The 24377-nt window shown below is 44.2% G+C and overlaps 1 protein-coding gene across 1 annotated transcript in view; it reads left to right on the forward strand.

The window, feature by feature from the left end:
- Positions 1-24377, forward strand: part of LOC138455685 (GTPase IMAP family member 8-like) — a 118329-nt gene that overhangs the window by 69073 nt on the left and 24879 nt on the right. Inside the window, exon 2 of the mRNA XM_069607127.1 lies at positions 2323-2487. Coding sequence (XP_069463228.1) covers positions 2323-2487 — 165 coding nt within the window. The remainder of the gene's footprint in view (positions 1-2322; positions 2488-24377) is intronic.

A 24377-nucleotide genomic window follows, 5' to 3' on the forward strand; every position in this document is an offset into this window, starting at 1 on the left:
GGAGTTGAACCAACGACAAAGGAGGGGAAGATTAGTAAGGGAGACTTATCCCGAACGGCACGAGGCTCAAGCTAGATACCGGGTTGGTGCACCACAGGATAGCGTCCAAAATACTGTGCACAATCACCTTCCAATAGTTCATGAAATACTTCCTTTCCCACGAAGAACAAAAATTAGAAGTTCACCTGTTAACTGTCACAGGTACCAAAGGTTCAAAGTAGTTCAGAAAACCACGTGCAGGAATGCACGCGACAGCGTACACGCAGCGAGGACAGTCGCGCTTGGAAACAGTGTTTCCACGTGGAGATTTAGCAGGCGGACAGGATACACGCAGCCCAGGACAGACGGGCTTGAAAACATCGTCCGCGTGAGGAGATTTGGCACGCGAACAGGATACACGCAGCCCAGGACAGCCGCGCTTGAAAACAGCATCCGCGTGTGGAGATTTGGCACACGAACAGTATACACGCAGCCCAGGACAGCCATGCTTAGAGAGACCGTCCGCATGGAGATTTGGCCCGCGAACAGGATACACGCAGCTCAGGACAGCCGCGCTTGCAGACAGCATCCGCGTGGCGATTTGGCACGCGAACAGGATACACGCAGCTCAGGACAGCCGCACTTGCAGACAGCATCCGTGTGGAGATTTGGTACGCAAACAGGATACACGCAGCCCAGGACAGCCGCACTTGGAGACAGCGTCCGCGTGGAGATTTGGCACATGAACAGGATACACGCAGCTCAGGACAGCCGTGCTTGCAGACAGCGTCCGCGTGGAGATTTAGACACGCGAACAGGATACACGGCTCCAGGAATTAGCGTGTGGAGGAAAACACGCTCCAAAAGGCCAAAGAAGTTGCTGAAGGGATTGCGAGGGCGCAGGTCCGGAGTTCAGCTACAAAACGCCAAAAATGCATTAATCAGAAGCAGCGATTGACGTTTCCACGCTGCTTATGTACCTACTGCCGTGATACACGTGACGGAACTAAGTCACGTGAATTTAACAACGTGAAAAATGCAGACGTCGTTTTCCGGGCAATGAATCGAACAACCTCCATTTTGAATAGAATGGTCTAGCGGTTCTATGGGCGTAACTCATTTTGTATGGAGAGGTCGTTCCGGGTCCAGAGATATGTCCAGCAGGCATGACACCATCGCAGACGTCGTCTCCGCTCAAGGGACAGGTCTCTGGTGGTCGATTTCAATTAACCGGAGTTGTAAGTCTATGTAACGGCTGACCTGTTTTCTCATAGCTGGGTGTCGGTGGCTAGCACCCTCACGGCCACGTCCCACCGCCGGCTGCACCAGTCCTCCGCTTAACCGGGTTTGTAGCTGGCAGCTGTCTCGGCACTCGCTCTGTCTTTAAAGGCTAAAGGCTGGCCCAGAGTAGTGCACTCACCAGGGGGTTCTAGTAGGGATCGTAGGGTTGCGACTACCTTGGCCATGTTGCAGGCAGTGTCCACTGTCTGCCATCATTCCCAGCAATCTTGCAGTCTAGAAAAAGGGGGCCATGGACCCCAGGCAAGGGTGTTTTGTGCAGGGCACATGTGCGGGTCCTTATATCGTCGCACTGGTACTGTGCAGGCTAACGGATATCCATTGACCACTGCACCCGCCTCGGGCAGGCCAGTCCAGGCCAGGCGGTTCACCAGTTGCAGCGCGAAATGCACGGCAGGTCGTGGCTGCAGGCTGCCGGGGCTCTCACGGACAGGTCCACAGCCCAGTCAAAGATAACCAGTGTCCCAGCTACGCCACAAGCGTGTGTGCGGTACCAGGGCCCACAGCGGTCTCCAAGCCCCTCCCCTGATCGTCATGGGGCATATCCAGGCAGTCACTCTGGAACTCGCAGACAGCCCGTGCCAACGCACAGGCCCGCTGAAACTTCAACACGATGTCACACAAAGCCGGTGCCTCACAGCAGCACCATATTTTCGCCTGTTGTATACCAGGATCTTAGCTGCAGATGAACATATTTCCATGCCTCGCGGTGACCTCCTTGCATGATAATCTTGATTTAGGATTATTACGGGCCGGGGCACTGAAATCAGGCGGCCATTTTAGATGTGCGCAACAACACCCCAAAAGGAGATGTATTTTCAAAAAGACAATGTAGTTATGTTTTATGTATACATTAAATTAGATCATTTGCACTAACATATTACTTTCTAACAGGCCGGGCTTAAGTGCTGTACATTTTGACCTTTGCAATATGAATGTTGTTAGTAATTTATTGATTTGTCGATTTTGTCAAATTAAAAAATGTATTACGAATTGATGCTTCTTCAGTTGACTTATTCTTTTTTTTTCTGGTGTTTTTCCAAGATCGTAGAGAGAAATTCGCAGCAAGTAATAAAAATGAAAACAAATGAAAACAAAACTGAGCTACCAAAGAACCTAGAAAAGCTGTGTAAGGAACATACTGATCTGACTAAAGAGGTAGCTAATATTCGGGAGTTATGCGAAAAAGACCCACTTCAATTTTTAAAGGTAAGAATTGCAGTGCAGCATGGGAAGAGTTTTAGCTACATGGCACAAGTCTTCCAGTATCCATATGCCAGCAGCAACTAAATGAGTCTTATTTCTAGATCCCAACGTCACCTCATACTTATGAACCCTCCAGCACAAACCTAACTGGTATCAAAGTAACTGAAGAAAGACTTCATAGGTGTCTCACAAGTACTTCCACATTATGTGATCTTAAGATGTGTGAATATTGAATATCGCGGCCTTAGTACCTTATCTTGGAACACTTTGTAATGGTAGAGAGAAATCTATATTTCGAATGGATTGTGTACTCCCACATATTCCTCACCTTATGATAATTATCCTTCCAGCTTCAGCTGATTCGCAATCGTTTTTCGACAGGGTGCTCTGTGTGCCGTCTCATTAAGTCGATGTCCCTTGCGCGACTCCGTTCGACTGTGGATGTCATCATCAGTACAAATAGCGTATGCAGGGCCCGTTGGCTTCAGCACCATTTTTGTGAGCTAGCACTTAGAAGAAATACGGTGCGCTTCAGTCAACTTAGACAGCTATTTTTGATCTACAAAAATGGCATCCCTGTCGGCTCGCCTAAGACGGGCTTCAAGAAGTGCCAAGACTGTGGATCGAAGATGTCGATCACCGACCCCCACCGCATTTATCTGTGGTGTCTTGTCACGGGTCACCGTACGTCTGACTGTAACTCCTGTCAGGCGATGATCGAAAAGGCTCTCAGGGAGCGTAAGGTTATATTGGCAGTAGGGAGGTTGCCTTCAAAGTCTCCTTCAAAGAGCTCAAAAAGAAAGTCTGATGAGCCGAGGGATTCACCTTGATGAAAAAGATCCAAAAGATCATGATCGAGAAGTCGATCGCGCCATTTTTCATCTTCTTTGAAGAAGGCCAAGAAACGACATCACAGGTCACCTTCGACCTCTAGTGATTCCTCTGCCAAGGTAATGAAATGTCGAACTAAGTTGGGCTCCCCAGCAAAATGGGATGCATTTTGTACAGAAATGCTTAAAATCTGCAGCCCGACCCCCTCGAAGGGCAAGCAGAAAGCCCATGTCTCTGTTGATCTACATCAGGACGACAAAGGGAAGTCAAAAACAAAATCTTCTAAACCGAGCCATAAGCCGGTACAGCAACAAGAGAAATCTCGATCCAACGAGAAATTGTGGAGGGCTTCGACAAGTCAGGAATCTAGTCCATCGAGGGTTCCTTTGAAAAAGCATAACAAGTTGACAGCGCTGACGCCTTCGATGATACTGTCGGCGTCAGAGCTGTCGATGCCAGTGTTGAAGTCGACTCTGCCAAAATCGACTCCAACTTTGAAGTCGTTGTCGACTATTACTTCGAAGTTGTCGAAGCTAACAGTAACCCAAGAAAAGGTTTTCAAACTGTTGCCAAATAAATACTTTTTTAAGTGGTCTTTAACCACTATCTATGGAGATAATAAACCTACAGATGATAACACACCACCATTTGGGTTACAATACGGAACCCCTAATGGCCCGAGGAATTTATCTCAGTATAGTTTAGGTTAAAGGACTTGTATGATAATATCCAGTCGTCCAATGGTTTAGATACCTCTCCCGAACTGGAATTTGGTAAACCAGATCCTACTGACCACACTGACTCCTCATATAGGAAGCTGATGAGCAAGGTATCAGAGTTTTTAGGTTGGAGCAGGCCTACTCCTTCTTTTGAGCAGGAGGACCTGTCAGATATTTTGGATCAGGGTCCCCAAAAAGATCCAATTTTGCCATTTCATACTGCACTACAAAAAGGGTCTCAGCAAACTGGGAGGCACCAGAGACTGCGGCTGTAGTGAAAAAAAATGTTGATAGAAAATATAGGCCATCCAGCAGTGACCCAGAGTACTTGACAAAACAATCAACACCAGAATGTTTGGTGGTTGAAGCTGCTACATCTACTGAGCAATCAGCATTCCACTCTATACCTCCTGATAGGGATGGTTAGAGAGTAGATGCTTGGGTGTGAAAAATATTTACTGCTGGTAGTATGGCATTAAAGTCAACTAACGCAACTTGTACCTTATCAAGGTGTACGTTTGCCCTGTGGGACTGCATAGCTATGGCGGCTGACCACATCCCGGAAGGTGACGAAAGAGACAGCTTCCTGGCTATTATCAAGGATGATAAGGAGGCAATGGGTGAATGCCTCCAGTCAGGTCTGGAAACTGCAGACAGCATCAGCAGATCCATGGCAACTAGCACAGTGTTGCGCCGATTTGTGTGGTTGAGGAAGTCCAGATTGGCTCCAGATCTGCAGTCTAGACTCCTCAATATGCCCTTTGATGGCTTGGGGCTGTTTGGCAGCAAGGCTGATAAGAGTTTGAAAAATCTGCAGACCTCGAAAGCGGCGGCTAAGTCCCTTAGCGCCGCCTTTAGAAGCCTCATTATCCCTACTCCAGTTAATCTTCTTGGAGGGATAAGTCCTTTTGTTTCTAATACTCAATTGGAAGAGGAAGAGGATAAGCCAATCAAAGAGGTCAAAGCCGATTCCCTCATGGTGACGAGGGAGAGGTGCTAGGCTAGCCCAAACAGCTGCAGTTTTACCCTCAGCCACCGTTTCAGTGGCCTCAAAACCTCTCTGAGGCCTTGACTCACAAGACCCCAGTGGGAGGCAGACTTACTCAGCATCTGAAAGAATGGCGGGTGTTACTTCAGATGCTTGGGCACTGGAAACTGTAGCCCAAGGTTACTGCCTTCCTTTTCAAAAAAGGCCTCAGGAACATCCACCAGGGAACAACCTTTGTTTTTAAAGTTCTGGATCCGCTCCTTGTGCAGGACATTTTGACCCTGCTAGAGAAAGGTGCTATAGACCCACTACCTGTGGTGGAAAGGAACAAGGGTTGGTACTCCCCATACTTTCTAATTCCCCAAAAAGGACAGAGGATTTAGACCCATCTTGGACTTAAGAAACTAGAACAAGTTCCTCAGGAAGCACAAGTTCAAGATGGCTACCCCTTCCCAAATCCTTCAGGCTCTCCAACTCCAAGACTGGATGCTGTCATTGAACCTTCAGGATGCTTACTTTCACGTGTCTATCCATCTCAAGCAAAGAAAGTACCTGATGTTCGTGGTTGCCGGTTCTCATTATCAGTTTTGAGTCCTGCCCTTCGGGCTCACCTCCGCCCTAGGGATTTCACCAAGTTAATGGTGGTAGTGGCAGCGAGTCTCACACAGAGGGGATTCGCATTCATTCCTACCTGGATGATTGGCTGATCAGGGCACGTTCAGCCGAACAAGCCCAGGAACATCTCAACGTAACCTGCCGCTCTCTACACAGACTCGGCTTCTCAATCAATTACAAAAAGTCACACATGAGACCATCTCAAAGACTCCAATTTATTGGAGCAGTCCTGATGATTCCTCTGGGAAAGCCTCGCCATCCGAGGTGAGAGCTCAACATATTCTGCAGATGATCACCAAATTCCAGAGTGCCCAGCATCTTCTGGATTTTGATTTTTTGAGGATGCTCGGTCTCATGGCATCCTGCATTTGTCTGGTGCCAGAGGCATGCCTCAGAATGAGATCCCTCCCATGGGCTCTCAAGACTCAATGGTCCCAATTCTCAGGCAGAATGTCAGACCACCTGAAAGATCCATGCAGAGTCTCTCAAGACCTTCTGTTGTGGACTTTCAGGGCCAACATTCTCAAGGAAGAATCATTTTGGCAACCATGGCCGGAGATAACTGTAGTAACTGTAGTGACGGATGCTTCATTCACGTGGTGGGGAGCCCACACCAACAAACTGACAATCAACGGTCATTGGTCTCCATTGGAGTCCAAACTACATATCAACCTTTTGGAGCTCAGGGCAATCAGACTATCGCTGAAGGCCTTTCTGCCCTCTATACAGGGAAAGAATGTCCTGATAATGACGGACAACACAGTGGCCATGTCGTACCTCAACAAGAAAGGAGGTGTAGGGCCAGAGAATCAATGCAGCTCTGCTTCTGGGCAATTCAAGAAGGACTCTCTCTATCGGCAGTTCACCTAGCCGCAGAGGATAACACAGCGGCAGACACTCTGAGCAGGCAGGGAACTAGCTCAGGAAGTCCTTCTAGAGATCCTCACCCTTTGGGGAACCGTGCAAGTTGACTTGTTCATGACCAGTGTCAACCGGAATTCTAACTGTTCTGCTCCAGGGAATTTCCCCCAAGAGAAGCTCTAGGAGACGCGTTTGTAGTGGACTGGAAGATTCCACTCCTGTACGTGTTTCCTCCAGTCACCATCATTCCTCATGTGATCAGGTGGTTGAGAAAGTTTGGGAAATCCATGATGCTAATTGCTCCGGATTGGGCCAGGAGGACGTGGTACCCGGACCTTCTTGACATGTCCATCTTCGCTCCAATGCATCTTCCACAAAGAGGGGACCTTCTCTCAAGAGGATGGTTGGGTTCTCCATCCATAGGTGAAGACTCTCAACCTTCACGCATGGTTTCTGAGAGGTTGAGATACAAGGATTGGGACCTCCCGGAGGACGTAATGGAGATCTAGCTTTCGGCCAGAAGGCCAGCAATGAAAATCTCTGTAACGCTGCCGTTGGAACAAGTTCAGCAGTTGGTGCAGGTATAAGAATGTGGATCCCTTTCTATGTGACACATCTATGGTGCTTTCTTTTTTGTTACATTTGGCTAATTTGGAGCTCCAGATTGGAACAAATAATGGTTACCTGGCGGCGCTAGCTATTTTCAAGTGCTCTTCGGAGGAGGATTCATATTTTGAAATCCCTCTGATTGTCCAATTCCTTAAAGGAATATTGCACTCAAAAATGTTATTGTCCCGATCGATCGGGCAAGTCGTTATAAGCATACGTTGATCGATTGTAAAACAAAATCCTATGCACTTTACGGTAGTTTTCTTCACTTTTACACATGCGAAATCAGGCAGCGAGGCATGGCCATTTTGTGCTAATCTTATCCGTTGCTGCATCACCCTAAGGTGAACTGCCCTTGCTGCACTAAATCATATCCCCCGCCCCTGTAGCTGACATCACTAGACGCGTACGGCCCATTTCACAATGCAAATGCACGTCTCGTGTCAACGTTCATAGAAATGGCAGGATGCCTCTTGCCTCAATAAGTATAAACAGACCGCTTCTGATCAGACAACATCAGAGTTGGTTTTTCAGTTGTTTCACTGTCTTTTTTTTGTGTATCCTGTAACTCGTTTCTGCTCTGTTCAGCTATCTTCGTTGCTCGTAGACCGATACTAGTACTAGCATTACTATCAATTTTAATTTTGTCGTATAATGGCAACAATACAGCCCAACCAGTATGAGCTGGAGTATTCAGAGGGCGGAATTAGTTGAAAGAGTAAGATGCGGAAACGATGGGGCATCAGACGACAGTTGGGAGGACGAATCACCGGATCATGAGCCTGAGCCTAGTCGCATGGAAGACGTTTCCACATGGTGTACCTGCAATCGGTGCAAGGTCATGCCAACCGAGGAGGAGAACTGCTGCTGCAGAGAAACTATGTGTTACTGAGCTGCATGACTTCAGGGCAGCCTGCCTCACAATGTCTGTGTTGAGGATTATGATGGTGCTTATGCACGAACTTCGCGCAACAGTTCGCCCTCGCAATCCAAGTAACGAGTAAGTGTACTCTAGATGTGATGTCACTTAGGCCAATAACATTTCATATTTGTCTCCTATATTGTGGTAACTTTGATCGGTTCATGTTATTTCAACGCCTGCCTTTTCATCCCCAGGCTTTTTAACATGCACATTCCATCGCATGTGCTCATTGTTTTTTTTTGTTTTTTTTTTTCGTGGGGAGGTACCCCCCTCCCACACTTATTTTTTGCCATTGCCCACCCACTAAAACCCTTATCTGCCCTTTCCCACCCCCCTAAAAAATTCGATCAACACATTCGATGGAATGTGCACTTTGAAAAGGCAGGCGATGAAAGGACGTCGTACCCTTTGATCTATCACTGCCAAATTAATGTAATCTGGCAATTCAATACATCTCTTGCAATTTTGGGAAAATCATAGTGGTCATTTTATGTGTCTTTCAGGTACAACCAAGAAACAATATTTCTCTGTCCCCCCAAACGTTATGGGTTGCATGGGTGTTCCCTTTTTTTTAATGTGTCTACAATTTAAAGCCCAAGTTGATTGATCCATGAAGTAACAGTTGTACTGGCAACTATGCCATAGGATACAAGATTGCATTTTCAACTAAGGTTTGTGCACTTATCATGTTCATTTAAATACAGTTTGTAAGTTTCTCTTCAACAGGTGGTACAGGCAGTTGGCCTTTCGTGCGTTTACATGGTCGCTTCATGGGAGGCTTGGATACCGCGTTCGACGAGTAATACCCACCTGTGTCGTTGGTGCCATTCGAGCCAAATTCCCCAGTGACAGCATTCAGTACAGGGGATTTTCCCACACTGTGCTGCAACCCGAAGTATACGATTTGTAGTACATTTGTGCCATCAACATCCACAACAAAATAAAATACAAATCAACTTTTAAGAATAGCTGTTTCCATTTTTCAGTGAATCAAGGACACACTCACTTGTCCTGGCAGGGCTGGCAGGGTGGGAACGGCCAAGGTGTCAAACACCATGTACACTTCAAAGGCATCTTCCGCACAGCGGCTATTGTACACATGGCCTCCCCAGACCCAGTGTCTCCTGGCTCCCTTGATTCAGACCACGCCCCTGCAATCCACATAAGTGTGTCTCCATTCAGCAGTGTTACGGGCCCTTTTCTGCATCCCTCTTGCCCACCCACCCCCCCCCTCCACTATCAATGGCAGTTCGCACCTGTGGCCATGCCCTCCCGAGGGTGCTGGCAGGATGGGAACGGCCAAGGTGCCAAACACCATGTACACTTCAAAGGCATCTTACTTGCAGGTGCCATTGTTCACATGGCCTAGCCAGACCCAGTGTCTCCAGGCTCCCCCGATTCAGACCGCCCCAGAAACAAGGCACTCATTCACATACACACCCACTTTTCTAATTCTTTATAAACCCCTTGATATTTATCCTGAGAACATCTCTGAGCACTGGAAGTCAACTCATGATCACACTTCCTGTTCCCCAGCTACTAATTACCCTGCTTGCTGAATCTAATTGTTTGTTGGTCAAGGTGAGGGCAGGTCACCTAATCATCTCTTTCTGATCTCAAAATGTCTATCTATTTAGAACGAATGCACCCAGTAGTGTAATGTTCATTCATCTCAATTACTTTACCACTGTCTACTGTTTAAAGTGTTCAGATCTCGAAATATAGCAAATTTCATCAGTGTCAGTTGTGATAGAATTGCATCTTTCTCGGGTCATGTCTATAAGCATGTTTCCTTTTGAAGGATGAAAGTACATTCAACGGACATGTATAACATTACGATTTCCGTTGCATCAATCAATTATTGATGAAAGTTATCCCAGTGTACATTCGACTGTGCTACACAGGTTTTGCTTTTTTGGCCAAAACAAACATTGCATAGAAAATTTTGATATAATTCCATCAATATCATGCATTCAGTAGAATTTTTTTATAATGATGTGTACTTTTTTTTCATGAATGCCTGCTTTTATGGTTTTCGGTTGCCGTTCTAAGAGCCATGTCAAAAGTAAGGGCACAATCATGCATACATTCCCGAGGAATATTGCTCTAATAATAGAATGGGTTCGATATTGTGGATTTCCGGTGGAGGAACTTGAAAGTAGAGCCCAGGATGTCTTGGGAGACTTGAGGGCCAATCGATTCTGCATCTGCAGCCTGCACTTTACCCCGGATATGTGTGACCAATCGCAGTACACAAAAAAGCATTGACTCAGAATGTCTCGTAAATTGCTTCCAAATGCAATTCCACCTCTAGCCATGCCCACGCTGGCCCAGGTGAGTCTTGGATGATGAATTAGCTGTAGGCGAAGGGGTACTGAACAGGTAACTACATGAACAGATTGGTACTTTCGGTGCAAATGTGTCTTACTAAAGTTTGCATATTTACCAGATTGTATTACTTTATAACTATACCACATTTTGCTAGACATCTGTCCCTGGTTTATGGAGCATCATAGAAAGTAATTATGACCATAGAAAAATATGCCATAGTGCCCTTCAAAATAAGCATCATTTGTTGCTAATGTGTTGCTTCACATGTCCATTTTTTTAGGAGAGCACACTGATGGAAGTACAGACCCTCGCAAGTGACGACACCACCGACACGTCAGGTATACCAATGGTGAGCCCTACAGACTTGCAGAAGTTCATATTATCGAGAGTTGGATCTTCCCACATATCTAATGCAAATAAAATGTTGCCTTTTACCACTTTGTGGCAATGCACTGAAAATGAAGGAGCATGATTCTGCATCCATTTCTTTTCCGGAGTCAACAACAACTTTGACACCTATCATGTAATTTTTGTTCACTTTTCAATTACGAGAATGTATTATGCTTGGAATTTAAAATAATATGAAATTGTTTATGTAACTTGTCGGTTGTTTACACTATGTGCCATTTATGGGTTTCTCTTTATATGTACAATTGTCTGCATCCTATAGTCTCTGTTCCATTTCGCTGTTTTCATCCATACTAAAACAAGTACTGTGTTATAGGGGGATGCTGGTACTTCGACTACAATTATATCATCCTTTGGAGCTGGTCCAGAGTATGAGGTATGCGTACTGAGGTTCCCTTGAATGAAAGAAAGTAAATCCTACATAGGATATTATTAAACAGTCACATTCATATAAACGTGCAGTGTTTCAAAGTTTTATCATTTCAGTTCTAACGTTACAATTTCTACCCTAATGCAGAATACATTGCAAAATGTTTGAGGGCAACATTACAATCAGTATGTTTTGCATAGTGATCTCTGATCGAGTACACTTGCCATCAATCAGGTGAAATTCAATAGAATCAAAAATAAAATCAGGTGAAATTTGAAATTTCCCTTTTGATTAAATGACGTACACTATTTACGAGGGTATGTATGTAAGCAATGTGTGCAATTAAAAATTTTGATTTCAAATATGTTTGACTTTTGTTTTTGTTAATTAATATTCTATTCAAGGAATGTATACAAGGTCGGGAATTAGAAGAGGATGCACATGGATCAGAGGTGGTGGACCAGCTTGCTGGTGTGGTTATTACAGAGAAGACCACGGCTTCATAGAAAATCAAGAAAACAAATGTGGCTAACATACAGTTTCATTTACTAAAAGTGTTTTTGGCTGGGTTTTTCTTCATAACATGTTTTTTTAATCTAAAGTGCTATCTACTATATTTGTGATTTACATTGAACATGTTTTTACAACCCATCTCCTAGAGGCCCAGAAGGAAAAGAAGTATAAAGACACAGACAACAAATGAAACCAAAGATGCTGCTTGTCAAACAGATTTCACCATGGAGCAACTATTTGATGCGCAGCGCGGTCCAGTCAGTAAGCAGACTCAATATGCTTAAGCCCAATGGCTAGAAAATGAATTGAATGTGACCGGCGAAGCAAGCAAAGTGTTGTTTGACCATTGCTACAATGTGAGAACTCGACAAGATGAAGATGAAACTGAATACAATCAAGGTGCTTTTGAAATACACGCTGACCACTTGACAAAATCTACACCCGCAAAAAAAGGCCACCCAATAAACAATCAACATTGATGGTTTCTCCAATTCGTGTGCAAATAACACAAGCTGAACTAACAGAGACTGATGCCTCAACGCAATTGACCGAGGAACTTGCCAAAGATCTCGACTACAGTTCTAGTTTTGGCGATTTGTCCACCACAGTTGAGTCATAAACCACAATCATGCAGGACGATTGGCTAATAAAGGAAGATAAATACATTGTATTCGACAGCTGCGTGGAAGAGATTATACTGATGCTGAAATGTGTCCATCAAGTGAGGGGGAAAATATGTGGGAAGCCATTGGTGAATGTAACTCGTGTATTACAAGGCACTAACCTGAAAATCCAAGCCTCCATGATACATTGTCATGGTCCGCTCAACTGATGGTAGGCAAAGTGCCAGCTGGAAATCTACTGTGTTCAGCAGCTTGACTTTTCAGTGGCTCTACTTTTAGTAAGTTGTCCAATTTCTGTCAATTTGCGGGACTTTAGGTCCTTGCTAAAACGCAGTACTATAAATATCAAAGAGCATTCTTATTCCCCGTTGTTAGTCAAGCCTGGAAAATTTAACAAATGTCAATTGAAAGGCCATTTTCTGGCAAAGGTTTCAGGCTAGCTGGCGATGGACATGTGACAGCCCCGGATGTTCAGCAAAGTACTGCGCATACCACTTTCAGGACATGGAAACTAAAATAATTGTAAGATGCTGCCTTTCACAGATGGTGGACCTCATCGCCACAGCAGTATCCCACGCACTGTATTGTGTCAACGACTTGAATACGCCGGTATTTCAGGGACAGCTCTCTCATGGTTTACATCTTTTTTTCTCAGATCATTCCCAGTCACTTTCTTTACCACCTTTTAGATCTCAGCCAACTCTCCTCTCTTGTGGAGTGCCCTATGGGCTCGGTGTTATCCCCCCTGCTCTTCAATATTTGTTTGCCTCCTCGCCAGCTTAATCCACTCCTATGACTGCCATTTTTATTTATGCGCGGATGACACCCAGCTGATCCTTAGAGTAGACCACCATCCTCAGGAGACAGCTGGGTGTCTGAAAGCATGTTTGAAAGTGTGTTTGTCAGACATAGGGGACTGGATGTATGCCAATTGGCCTGAATTAAATGGTCAAAAAACGGATGTGCTAGGCGTGGCCCCACCTACTGCACGCCATCTTTGGACTCCTGTCTTCTGGCCTTCCAACATAGGAACCATCCCTACATCGGTAAATTCAGTAAAAAATCTTGGAATCAAAACTGCGGCCTCCTTTGCGCCAGAGATGCAGGTCAGTTCTATGTGCAAGGCAGGCTTCTTTAAACCGAGACTCAGTTGTTACTTCGCCAATATCTGGCACTCTCAACTATTGTAATGCTGCTTTTCTGGCTCAGCCTAAATATTTTACTAAAAGGCTGCAAACTATTAAAATGCTGCAGCTAGTCTTGTTGTCGCCCTACCAAAATATGCCCACATTTCAACCTACTTTGGCTCAGCTTCAATGGCTCCCCGTAGACAGTAGGATCAAATTCAAGGCCTAATGTTTGACCCATCAAGTCCTCCACAAACAGGGCACGTCTTACCTTCAAGTGAAAGTAATTCCTTATCTCCCTTCCAGAAATCTTCGGTCTGCAAATCTTGGCCCGCTTTGTTGTATCCCGGTTCAAAAATAAGTCAGTTGTTGGCAGAGCATGCTCAGTTGCCACCCCTCTGCTTTGGAATACTCTTCCTCCAGCATTGAGACTGATGGACGATCATAGCTAGTTCCGGAAACATCTCAAGACCTTTCTCTTCTCCTTTTTCCGTATGGTTCCCTCGTACGCACCAGAATACCTTAGCGTTGCAGAACGCTCTACAAGAAACACCCATCATCATCATCATCATCATCACTGTCGTAAAACAGGTCCGACACTGAATTCAACCTGCTTCTGCATGTCTGACAGTGTGGGGGCACAGTCAGAGCCATCCTTCAATGCTTTCTTCAGCTTCCTGAAGCCTACTCTCACCGCCTCTTCCACATACGACCCATAAGTATTCACTCTTATGACAAAATTAGAACTAGCATATGACTTATTTAAGGCAGAGTTCACTTTTAGTCTCTGATAGCAGCTTCCTTTACTGACATAGAGGACCTCTCCACCAGGCTCGCCAGTTTGTCAATCACTACAATGGTCACTGGCAGCTTGTCTTCTTCACCCCTTTGGGGTATAACTTAGCCAGGAATCTGGGCATGGAGATATGTTCTAAACCCTTCCATTCCAGTAAGATCTTATTCTTTGTATGGGATCACCGGGAGGCCAGCCTTGGGTATATGCTTATAGTGCCTTATCTTGGGATCACCAGCTGCAGCAGCTGGGGGTGGCTCAATAAACCCCATTGACTTTTGGATCTGTTCCTGTACCCTGTCCTCTACGTCCCTGTCCAAGTATTTTCATTTAGCTGCCTCATCATCTTGGGAAGAGGGAGAGCTAGAGGAGTAAGAAGACAATGGACTTGTTGAAGAGATGGAAGGGAGGGGACCCTGTTCTACTTCCCCTTTTTCTTTGACCCCCTTTGTTCCAATATTTCAGTAAGGAGGTCCTTCAGCCCTTTCTTAGAGACCATCTCCGCCTTGTGGACACTGGCCTGGAATTTCTTCCTTTTCCCATGTCTGCTTCTGTAAGAGGAATCATCTGTCTCTTACAGGTGTTTTCACTTTTCAGTTCTTTTGCTCATTGTCAACAGGATGCTTCTTCTTGCTGGGAGAGTTGCCTAGCAATCATCCTGGTAAGAGCTGGAAGAGCCAGTTTTATATAGGCATCCCCTTTCATTTGTCTTTTAACTTATCTTTATCTTCCCCGGCACGGAGGCCCTCCCCCAACATGTTGTCCATGCCGGGAACTGTGTTGTTGCCTTCCAGAAGAAGCCCCTCTTTCCTACAGCTTTCCCTCCTCCCTACCTGACTCACGAGTACAGGCACACGAAACCTGTCCCACAAGAGATGATCACAGCAGCGCATGTACCGCATCCATCCATTCACCACAGAGTCTTACTGCTAGATCCTTTTTCCTCGCTGGGGACACTCTGGCTCACGTGGCTCCTTGGTAAATTATCCCTTCAAATACCGGATTGCTGACCTGGCATGTTACATTTACGTCCTCCATCCCCCTCATCAGACAGCCTGGCACAGTGAGAGGAACCTGCAATGGACCAGAGACATTGCCCCCCATGCCACTCACAGGACAGAAGCCTGGAATAGCTGACCTCTTTCACAGAAGAACAAGAAAATTAGGATGATGGGTATGAGGGGAGGTTATACCCCCTGGTGAGTGGTGGAGCAAGTAGGAAAAGACTTAGAAACGGAAGTTCCTGATGAGGAGGCAAGCTTCATAGTTAAGTACTGGGACGAGGAAGAAGGACGTGGAGGTAATGAGCGTCCAATACATTTTTCCATGCAGATCGTAGTCAGGACTGTATTTTAGCTATATCAGTGGGGTTACTGATGCAACCTTAACTTTGGAGCCGTGAATGCCACCTCCAGTGGGAATTATTATCTATGATGAAATACATGCTCCTGAACGTTAATGGCAATTGATCTTTACAAGTTAAAGGATTAGTGTGATCAAAAATGTTATTGTCCCGAGCATTCGGGCATGTGGTTTTAAGCAAACTGTGAACGACCGTAAAAACATTTCCTATGCACCTTACCATAGTTTTCTGCATTTTTACACATGCAAAATCATGCAGCGGGGCACCGCCATCTTGTGCTAATCTTATCCATTGCTGCATCGCCCTAAATTGAACTGCCCCTGCGGCACTAATTTATATCCCCCGCTCCTGAAGCTAACATCACTATTCCTAGCGATATTCTCTACCTATTTTCATGACGTTAGTGGGCAGCGTAGCCAAACGCACCCAGTCATCACCTACTTCTTAACGTTAGTTGCCGCAGAACCCAGAATATCAACACACACAACCTCTCACAGCACAGCGCGTCCCAAATTGGAATAGAAAACACTATTTTTAAAGGTAACACTAAACGCTGCGAGAACATCAGCCAATTTCCATATTCAACCATGGATATTTATTTCTTTGTTTTCGAACGTCAATAGTTTATCATGAGGCACACAGTGTTCATTTCGGTAGAAAAAGCGCATTGGACTCACCATGAATCGCAAGGCTTCGGTATCAGGTTCTTGCTAGACCACCTTAAATGATGTCAGGTTGCTCCTAGTCGCTTGTACCATGAAAGGGCATATCTGCCTGGGGCGATCGTCCCACAAAAGGGTGATGGTAAGCCAGCCATTTAGGTGTATCTGCCACTGCCTGCTGAAGAAGCCATCAATTGGCATCTGGAAACAATGACATTTGCAGAATGGTAGGATGTATCTGTGTAAAAAACAACAGAAATGTATCTCAATAAACGTCCTTTATTCTAATTTATCCATTTAACCATTAATTCTGCACTGTGTGAAAACTAATAATGAACACAAACCAGAAGCAATGGAAACACAGAGAAAACGTGGAAAGTTTGAGTACACAATGTGCTTGAGAGGTTAGTGCTGTGGAGTATGTTTAGCTCGCAATGGGATGTTGATACAGAAGGTGACGGAAGAATTAGAACAACACATAGACAGCATTTTTACAGGAATATTAACAACAAACTTGGCGTTGGTGCAACGTGGGGGAACCCAGACGTGGACTACATGCATTTCGGTGCTGGACTGCCATGTGTCCCGGACAAAGACAAATACATACAGGTTGTGTTAGTGTGTCGTCACAATGTGCCCCAACCAACAACCCATTACAATGTAATCCAGCAATAACAGTCAGGAAATGAAACCTTGACTCGTTCGCCTATGAACTCGTCTCCAGTTAAACTTACATTATATTTGACATTTCCATACTCTTGGCGTAACGCAGGGTATCCGCTCACATCAACGGTTTTCATAAAATTAAATCACATGTTACTTTTTCCAGTTTTGAAACGATGAACGTTTTCATTGTTGCAGGTATTACAAACCTCCTGTCATTCATTCCAAAGCGAATACTCCCTTTCTTCCAAGGACGAACAACAATTGAACCTTCGTAGGAGTGCCCATGCTAACTTTCCTTTTGGTGATGGAAAGCCTCAAATCAAAAACATACTGTACATGATACATTGGTGTGAACAGGCCACAAGCAACTTCAAACACAGTGACCTTTACTCCCAAGGGAGCGATTAGCCCTGCCTGCCGACTAACGTGGAATTAGAAATATTTTCGAAAAACAAATTAATTGTTTGCTGGCATCCACCAATGCCGCACTACTGTGAATACTATTTTACTCTTCTAAATTGATAGTGATTTAGTTATTTTCCGACAACAGTTCCAATTGTTTTCCTCCCCATTGTCACATCTGCGTGCGCCCTGTTTTCGTGGGGGAATGTTCTCTGCGGATAACGTGAGAGACTGACAAGTCATAAATCCAAGTGCCCTTCCATCTCCACTGAACTTCCTGTGCACTAATAAATGTTGGAGGAGAGGCGGTATATCCCGCCCCCCTGCGCCACTCTCATACATGGCAAATGATGTATAAGCTAAGGTGGGAGACATCTCCATCCCTCAAACACCTATTTGCAACACCCTTGTTTCATATAAGTGTATTAACGCTGTGCTAATGTGTATAGTTTGAACTCCATTTGTGTCCTTCCTCACGCCTTCTTTTTCATCTGCCCCTCTGGCGAACTGTTCACTCTCCCTCTCCCAGCTCCGTGCACAGCCAGCCCCCACCACCGCTGTCAGCTCAGTGCATGTCCTGTTCTCACGGAAATGCAGCTATTCATTTTTGCAAGTAGCGATTATCGAGCCCTGACAAACTGTGCTCATCCAAGAATGTGACACGAAGGCCTGCTTCAGCCTTAGTACCCCATCCATCTCTGCTGACTTACTCAGCCCATCTCCAACCTGCCAGGCCGCGGTCCCCTGAACTCATGATACCTATTTCCTTTGAACGCATCTGGTCAGCAGACCCCACCCCCGCACCACCTCAAATTCACCTACCATATTCCTAATCTAGAGTGGTCATATATTTTGGTAATACTAACATCTGTCCCCACTGTGTTTGAAAATGTAAGACTCCAAAGGCTGCAAATCAAATATCAGCCCTTCTGATAAGTAATCCGAAAGCAACGACCCCTAACATATGCCCCCATAAAAATATAGTTCTGGTCTGCTGCGTGTGTTCTGGAAGGGTTTTCTTAGAAGAGCATAGTCAGTTGAATTCTGTAATGGTAGGACATTGATTTACTTCCTAGAAAAACCCATTTATAACTTCAACCTGTAGACACTATGCTTAATTGGAGTTATTCAAAAATGACTTCTCTGTAAAATGATGAAACTGCTCACCTGTGTTTTTAGATTAATGAGCTCTCCATCCTGCTCTGTTGTAGGGTCGCAAGTTCTGAAGAATGAATGTGGGAAAAGGTCTCCTCTATCGCGAATGACGTAACCTATGGAAACTGGGTAGTAAATGGAAGGGAATAATAGGACCCTGGAGTGCGGTGTAATGCTAACTGACAGCTTCGAGAGTTCTTTCTGACTAAACCTAGTTTCTTATTTATTAGGGTCTAGAACTGCATAGTAGGGTTATAGATAAAAGGCAGTAGGAAATGATGGGGAACGCAGAGCAGCAACTCTACGTATGAAAACTTGCAGTAGCTAATTAGTGTGCTGAGGCAACTGGTTGCTACGGCTGAGGAACGTTAATGAATTTTAATTGGTAAAATACTTTGGTATTGTAATGGTTACCTGACAAACTCTGCGGAAGCGCCTAGGAAGTCTGAGGTGAATTCCCTTTTTCTGTTCTATGTTCTCCGGTGAGTTCTGTAAGGAAACATGGAAAAGACTTCAGCTATCTAGCTACTGCTTTTATCTCTGAACAAGAACCTAATTGTAGAAACCCCTTTTTTAGGACAAACACCAAGGCTCACCTTAACCTTTAGTTTGGGGAGCTATCCATCCTGAACTCAAGGTGGGGAGCTAGTTCTGATGAAATGCAGAGGGAATTCTGGAGTTGGTTTTCAGGGTAGGGAATAATCAGATAAAACATAGGAGAATTTGCCATAAAACGGTGTGTAGGGAAGAAAATGCCAATGCCTTAGATTTCCCTAACCGATAGTAATTTGCGGTTGGCACTATATCTAAAACATCAGGCATGTATGGACAGACACTATATGTGGGCAACCACAAGATATATTTGTGAACATATAGCTTGTCACGATATACAGCCTGAACCCAGCATAAGGTGAATAATAGCACTGGAAAAACAGCACTGACAGGTAATAATACGTAACACTTGAATAACTCCGAAAACTTCACATATAATATCGCCGTCACCCTGCGGTGCATACAGTCAGTCACAAAACTAGGAATACTCTTGAGAAATAGGCATACAATAGTAATGCGCAGGTACAGACCAAAATAACTGTACTTGCGTGACACTGAAAACCGGGAACTAGTTTTCAAACACCACACCTCAGGGGAACAGCTTCGACTGACAGGAATACCAGAAAGAAAAGTAACGGGAACTCTTCACCAAGAACGGAGGGAAAACTAAGAGAGACTGGAACAGAAATAGTAACTGTGACTGACACAAAAACTGTAAATGGGAAATGGGGTAGTCTGAGGAATTTCTGAGAAGACGAGGAAACCGCAGTAAGCGTTGCTTCTGCTGAAGCAGTCACGACGCGAAGCGCGGCCCTCCAGGGGGGTGGGGCTTAAAAGGAAAACTTAGCCTGAAGCATAAACCGTCAAGGTTAGTAGTCAAGGGCATATTGCAGGCGGCCATGATAGGAAGGCAGGGGGTTCTAATTCCCCATGACAGCCTATACCTTCTCTGAAGCAGTTCGCCACCTATGCCATGCCCATGCCCATCCCTTCAAGACCTTCCTATGGGAATTGATACCTGGTGTTTTGCCCGTGATCATGACCTGTATAAACATGGAACTAAGAGAGAAGAGAATTCTCTTAGTCCAACTGCAGAGACCACTAACGTTCACTGAAATAAACACTAAACAACCAACTATACTGATAGCTTGAAATCGTTTTACTTGCATGAGTTATGAAAGAAGAATTCCGATGTTGCGCTGAACTGGAACACCTGAAGGAGTAGTATGTTACAGTGCGTCTGACTGGAAACTCTTCTGACAAAATTTTATGAGGTGTCTGTAAAAGCAGAAAAATCTAGCAATACGGTCCAGGAAAGAATAATAGAAGAACGTAAGGAAATAGGAATTTAGTAACTGGGAAAGGTAAATGGATTCAGGAAACTGTGGCTATGAGTGCTGAGGTAATTGCAGGGAACCGTGGCAATCGTTGCACTGCGACGGCAGAACGAAAGCAAAGCGCGGACCTCTGGGGGGGGTGGGCCTAATAAAGGAAACAAACTCTAACGCATAGACCTAAACTGCAAAACCCCTGGAGTCAAACTGGCGGCCATGTTAGGAGACCAGGAAGTAAATACCTAAATAGGAATATTGCAAATCAGTACCTAGCTTGCGCAGTAACCCAAGAGTGCCAGGCTAAAGACCAACGTATTGGAATTCTCTTTGAATGAACAGAACTAGGAATCTTGCTGGTGATCATGACAATGTCCAACACAGTCAAAGTAAGATCTTTCACAAAATTCAATTTCCTGGTATATCTGCTTGCAACCCATTTTTTGCTTCTTTTTGCAAAGGTCATTGTGTAACAAAGCATCCCAAAGTTTCCAGCAGTTCTCGATTATTGTCTACCTATGTTCTCATTATGTGCTTATACCGCTAGTAATGTTCGATATTGCATACCGTCTATGCTGAAATACAATCTCTTGGGCCTGTACTTTAAGCACATATTGTGGAACACCTCCAAATCTCCGGTGTGACAGAGTTCTGTGAGTCCCTTCAGCTCTCTTGAAAGAGGTTTATTAAACACAATCTTCTCAAGAGCTTTGTGTGGAGGTAAAGATGGAACCAACCACTTCTTCTTGCGTTCCTGTTATTCTGATAAACGACCATGTGCACATTTGTGAAAATGTTAGTTTTCTGTCCATGAATAAACATTGGAACAGTGGTGCATCAATGAGCATCATTTTTCTAGCAGAATTTCCACAGACCCATCACAAGTTTTGGAGCGCCACCAAAGATGGTTGCTGAAAGACTGGGACCACTATAAAATATTTTCAGAACCCTTTTCTTTACCTGCAGCTGTGATTTTTTTATTGATTCTTTTGGCAATGTGCCATACATCAAATTGATGGCGAATGTTTGGAATCTGCTCTCGCATGGCGTTGGCTATCGAAACATGTCTGTCAGTGGCTATGAGGTCTATTCGCATTCCTCTAGATTGAAGATGTTTGACGGATTTTATGAGACCATGTTTCTCCATGGCCACTGAGGATGTACATTTGGACACCTGCACGACCTCCGAACTAACAATTTTTTTAGTTTCCATCTCCTGAAAGTGGTATGTGCAGTACTTTGCTGAAAATCCGAGGCTGTCGCACTGTTCATCGCCAGCTAGCCTGAACCACTTCCCAGAGAATGTCCTTTCGATTGACATTTGTTCAATTTTCCAGGCTTGACTAATAGCGGGAAATAAAAATTCTCTTTGATATTTGTAGTCCTGCATTTTAGCAAGGAATTGAACTCCCACAAATTCACAGAAACTGGACAACTTACTAAAAGTAGAGCCCCTGAAAAGTAGAGCTGCTGAACACAGTAGATTTTCAGCTGGAACTTTGCCCAGCATCGGTTGAGCGGACCATGAAAATGTATGATGCAGGTGGGCACAGGTGGCTTGGAATTTCAGGTTAGTGCCATGTACCATACGAGTCACAATCACTAATGGCTCCCCGCATATTTTGCCCCTCGCTGCATGCACACAATTCAGCATCAGTATAATCTCCAAGAGGCAGCTGTCGAATACAATTTATTTATGCTCCTTTATTAACGAATCGTCCTGCATGACTGTGGATTGTTACCCAACTGTGGTGGACATTTTGACCGAACTCGGAAAACTGAAGTCGAGATATTTGGCAAGTTCCTCAGACAATTGTGTTGAAGCTTCAGGGTGTGTTAATTCAGCTGGTGTTATTTGCACACGAATTGGAGAAACCATCATCAACGAATGTTTATTGGGTGGATCTTTTTTTGCTGGTGTAGATTGTGTCAAGTGGTCCTCGAGGAATTGCAATGGATCTTCATTATATTCAGTTTCATCTTCATCTTGTAGAGCTCTCACATTGTGGCAATGGTCCAACAACACTTTGCTGGCTTCGCCGGTCACATTCAACTCATTTTCTGGCCATTGGACATAAGCATCTGGATTATGCTTATTGACTGGACCACACTGCGCCTCAAATAGTAGTTGCTCCATGGTGAAATCTGTTTGGCAAGCTGCATCTTTGGTTTCATTTGTTGTCCGTTTCTTTATACTTCTTTTCCTTCTGGCCCTCTAGAATATGGGTTGTAAAACCATGTTCAATGTGAATCACACATAAGGTAGATAGTACTTTAAATTTAAAAAAACATGTTATTGAGAAAACACTGCCCCAAAACACGAGAAAACGAAAAAAAAGTTTATTTACCCTTGTTTTCTTGATTTTCTGTGAAACTGTGGTCCTCTCTGTAACGACCGCACCAGCAAGCTGGTCCACCACCTCTGGTCCATGTGCCTCCTCTTCTAATTCCCGACCTTGTACACATTCTTTAAATAGAATCAAATATTTTTTAAATTAAAATCTTTCATCTCACACTTCGCTTACAAACATAACCTCATAAACAGTGTATGCCATTTAGTCAAAATATACATTTCGATTTTCACCTGGTTGATGGCAAGTGTACTCGATCGGAGATCACTGTGCCAAACATAGTGCTTCTAATGTTGCCCTCAAACATTTTGCAATGTATTCAGCATTGGGGAGAATTAGTAACATTGGGGCTGACATGATAAAAGTATGAAAGAATGCACGTTTATATAAATGTCACTGTCTGATAGTATTCTATGCAGGATTTACTTTCTTTCATTCTTGGGAACTGACAGTATGCATACCTCATACGCTGGAACAGCTCCAAAGGATGATGATATTGTAGTCGAGGTACCAGCATCCCCCTGTAACACAGTACTTGATTCAGTATGGATGAAAACCACGAAATCGTACAGAGACAATGGGATGCAGACAATGGAACATATAAAAAGAAATACTTCAATGACACATAGTGTAAACAACTGACCAGATTCATAAACAATTTCATATTTGCATAATGCATTCTTGTAATTGAAAAGTAAAAATAAAAACCTTGTAGGCGCTAGAAGCTGTTGTTGACTCGGGAAAAGAAATGGATGCAGTTTCTTGCTCCTTCATTTTCAGTGCATTGTCACAAAGTCGCAAAAGGGAAAATTTGATTTGCATTACACATGTGGGAAGATCCAACTCTTGATAATATGATCTCTTGCAAATCTGTAGGGCTCACCATTGGTATACTGGACGTGTCAGTGTTGTCATCACTTGCAAGGGTCTTTGATCCAGTCAGTATGCTCTCCTAAAGAAAAAAGGACATGTCAAGCACGCAATTATGAAAAGATTATGCTTCTCTTGAAGGGCACTATGGCCTTGTTTTCTATGGTCATAATTACTTTCTATAATGCTCCATAAACCAGGGACAGATGTGTAGTAAAATGTGGTATACTCACAAAGTAATACAATAAGGTAAATATGTAATTCATCATCCGGGATTTACCTGAGGTAGCATGTGCATGAATAGAGTTGGAATTGCATTTGCAAGCAATTTACGAGACGTTCTGAGTCAATGCTTTTTTGTGTACTATGATTGGTCGTACATATCTGGGGTAAAGTGCAGGCTGCAGATGCAGAATCGATTGGCCCTCTTGTCTCCCAAGACATCCACGACACTACTTTCAAGCTCGTCCACTAGAAATCCACAACCTCAAACCTATTCTCTCATTAAATCGATATTCGTCTGGAATTTATGCATGATAGTGCCCATAACTTTGACATGGCTCCTAGAACCGCAACCGAAAACCATACAAGCAGGAACCGAAAACCATACAAGCAGGGATTCTTGAAAAATCTGTATAAAAAAAGTACACATAATTACCAAAGAATTCTACAGAATACATGAGATTTATGGGATTATATCAAACTTTTCTATAGACATGGTTCGAGAAAGATGCTATTCTATCACTATTGACACTGACGAAATTGGCTATATATCGAAATCACAACACTTAAAAACAATTGGATTCAGCAAGCTGGGTTGTTGGTAGCAGG

The sequence above is a fragment of the Ambystoma mexicanum genome, chromosome 1p (genome assembly GCF_040938575.1).
Source record: "Ambystoma mexicanum isolate Mex_15411 chromosome 1p, UKY_AmexF1_1, whole genome shotgun sequence".
NCBI classification, from domain to species: domain Eukaryota; kingdom Metazoa; phylum Chordata; class Amphibia; order Caudata; family Ambystomatidae; genus Ambystoma; species Ambystoma mexicanum.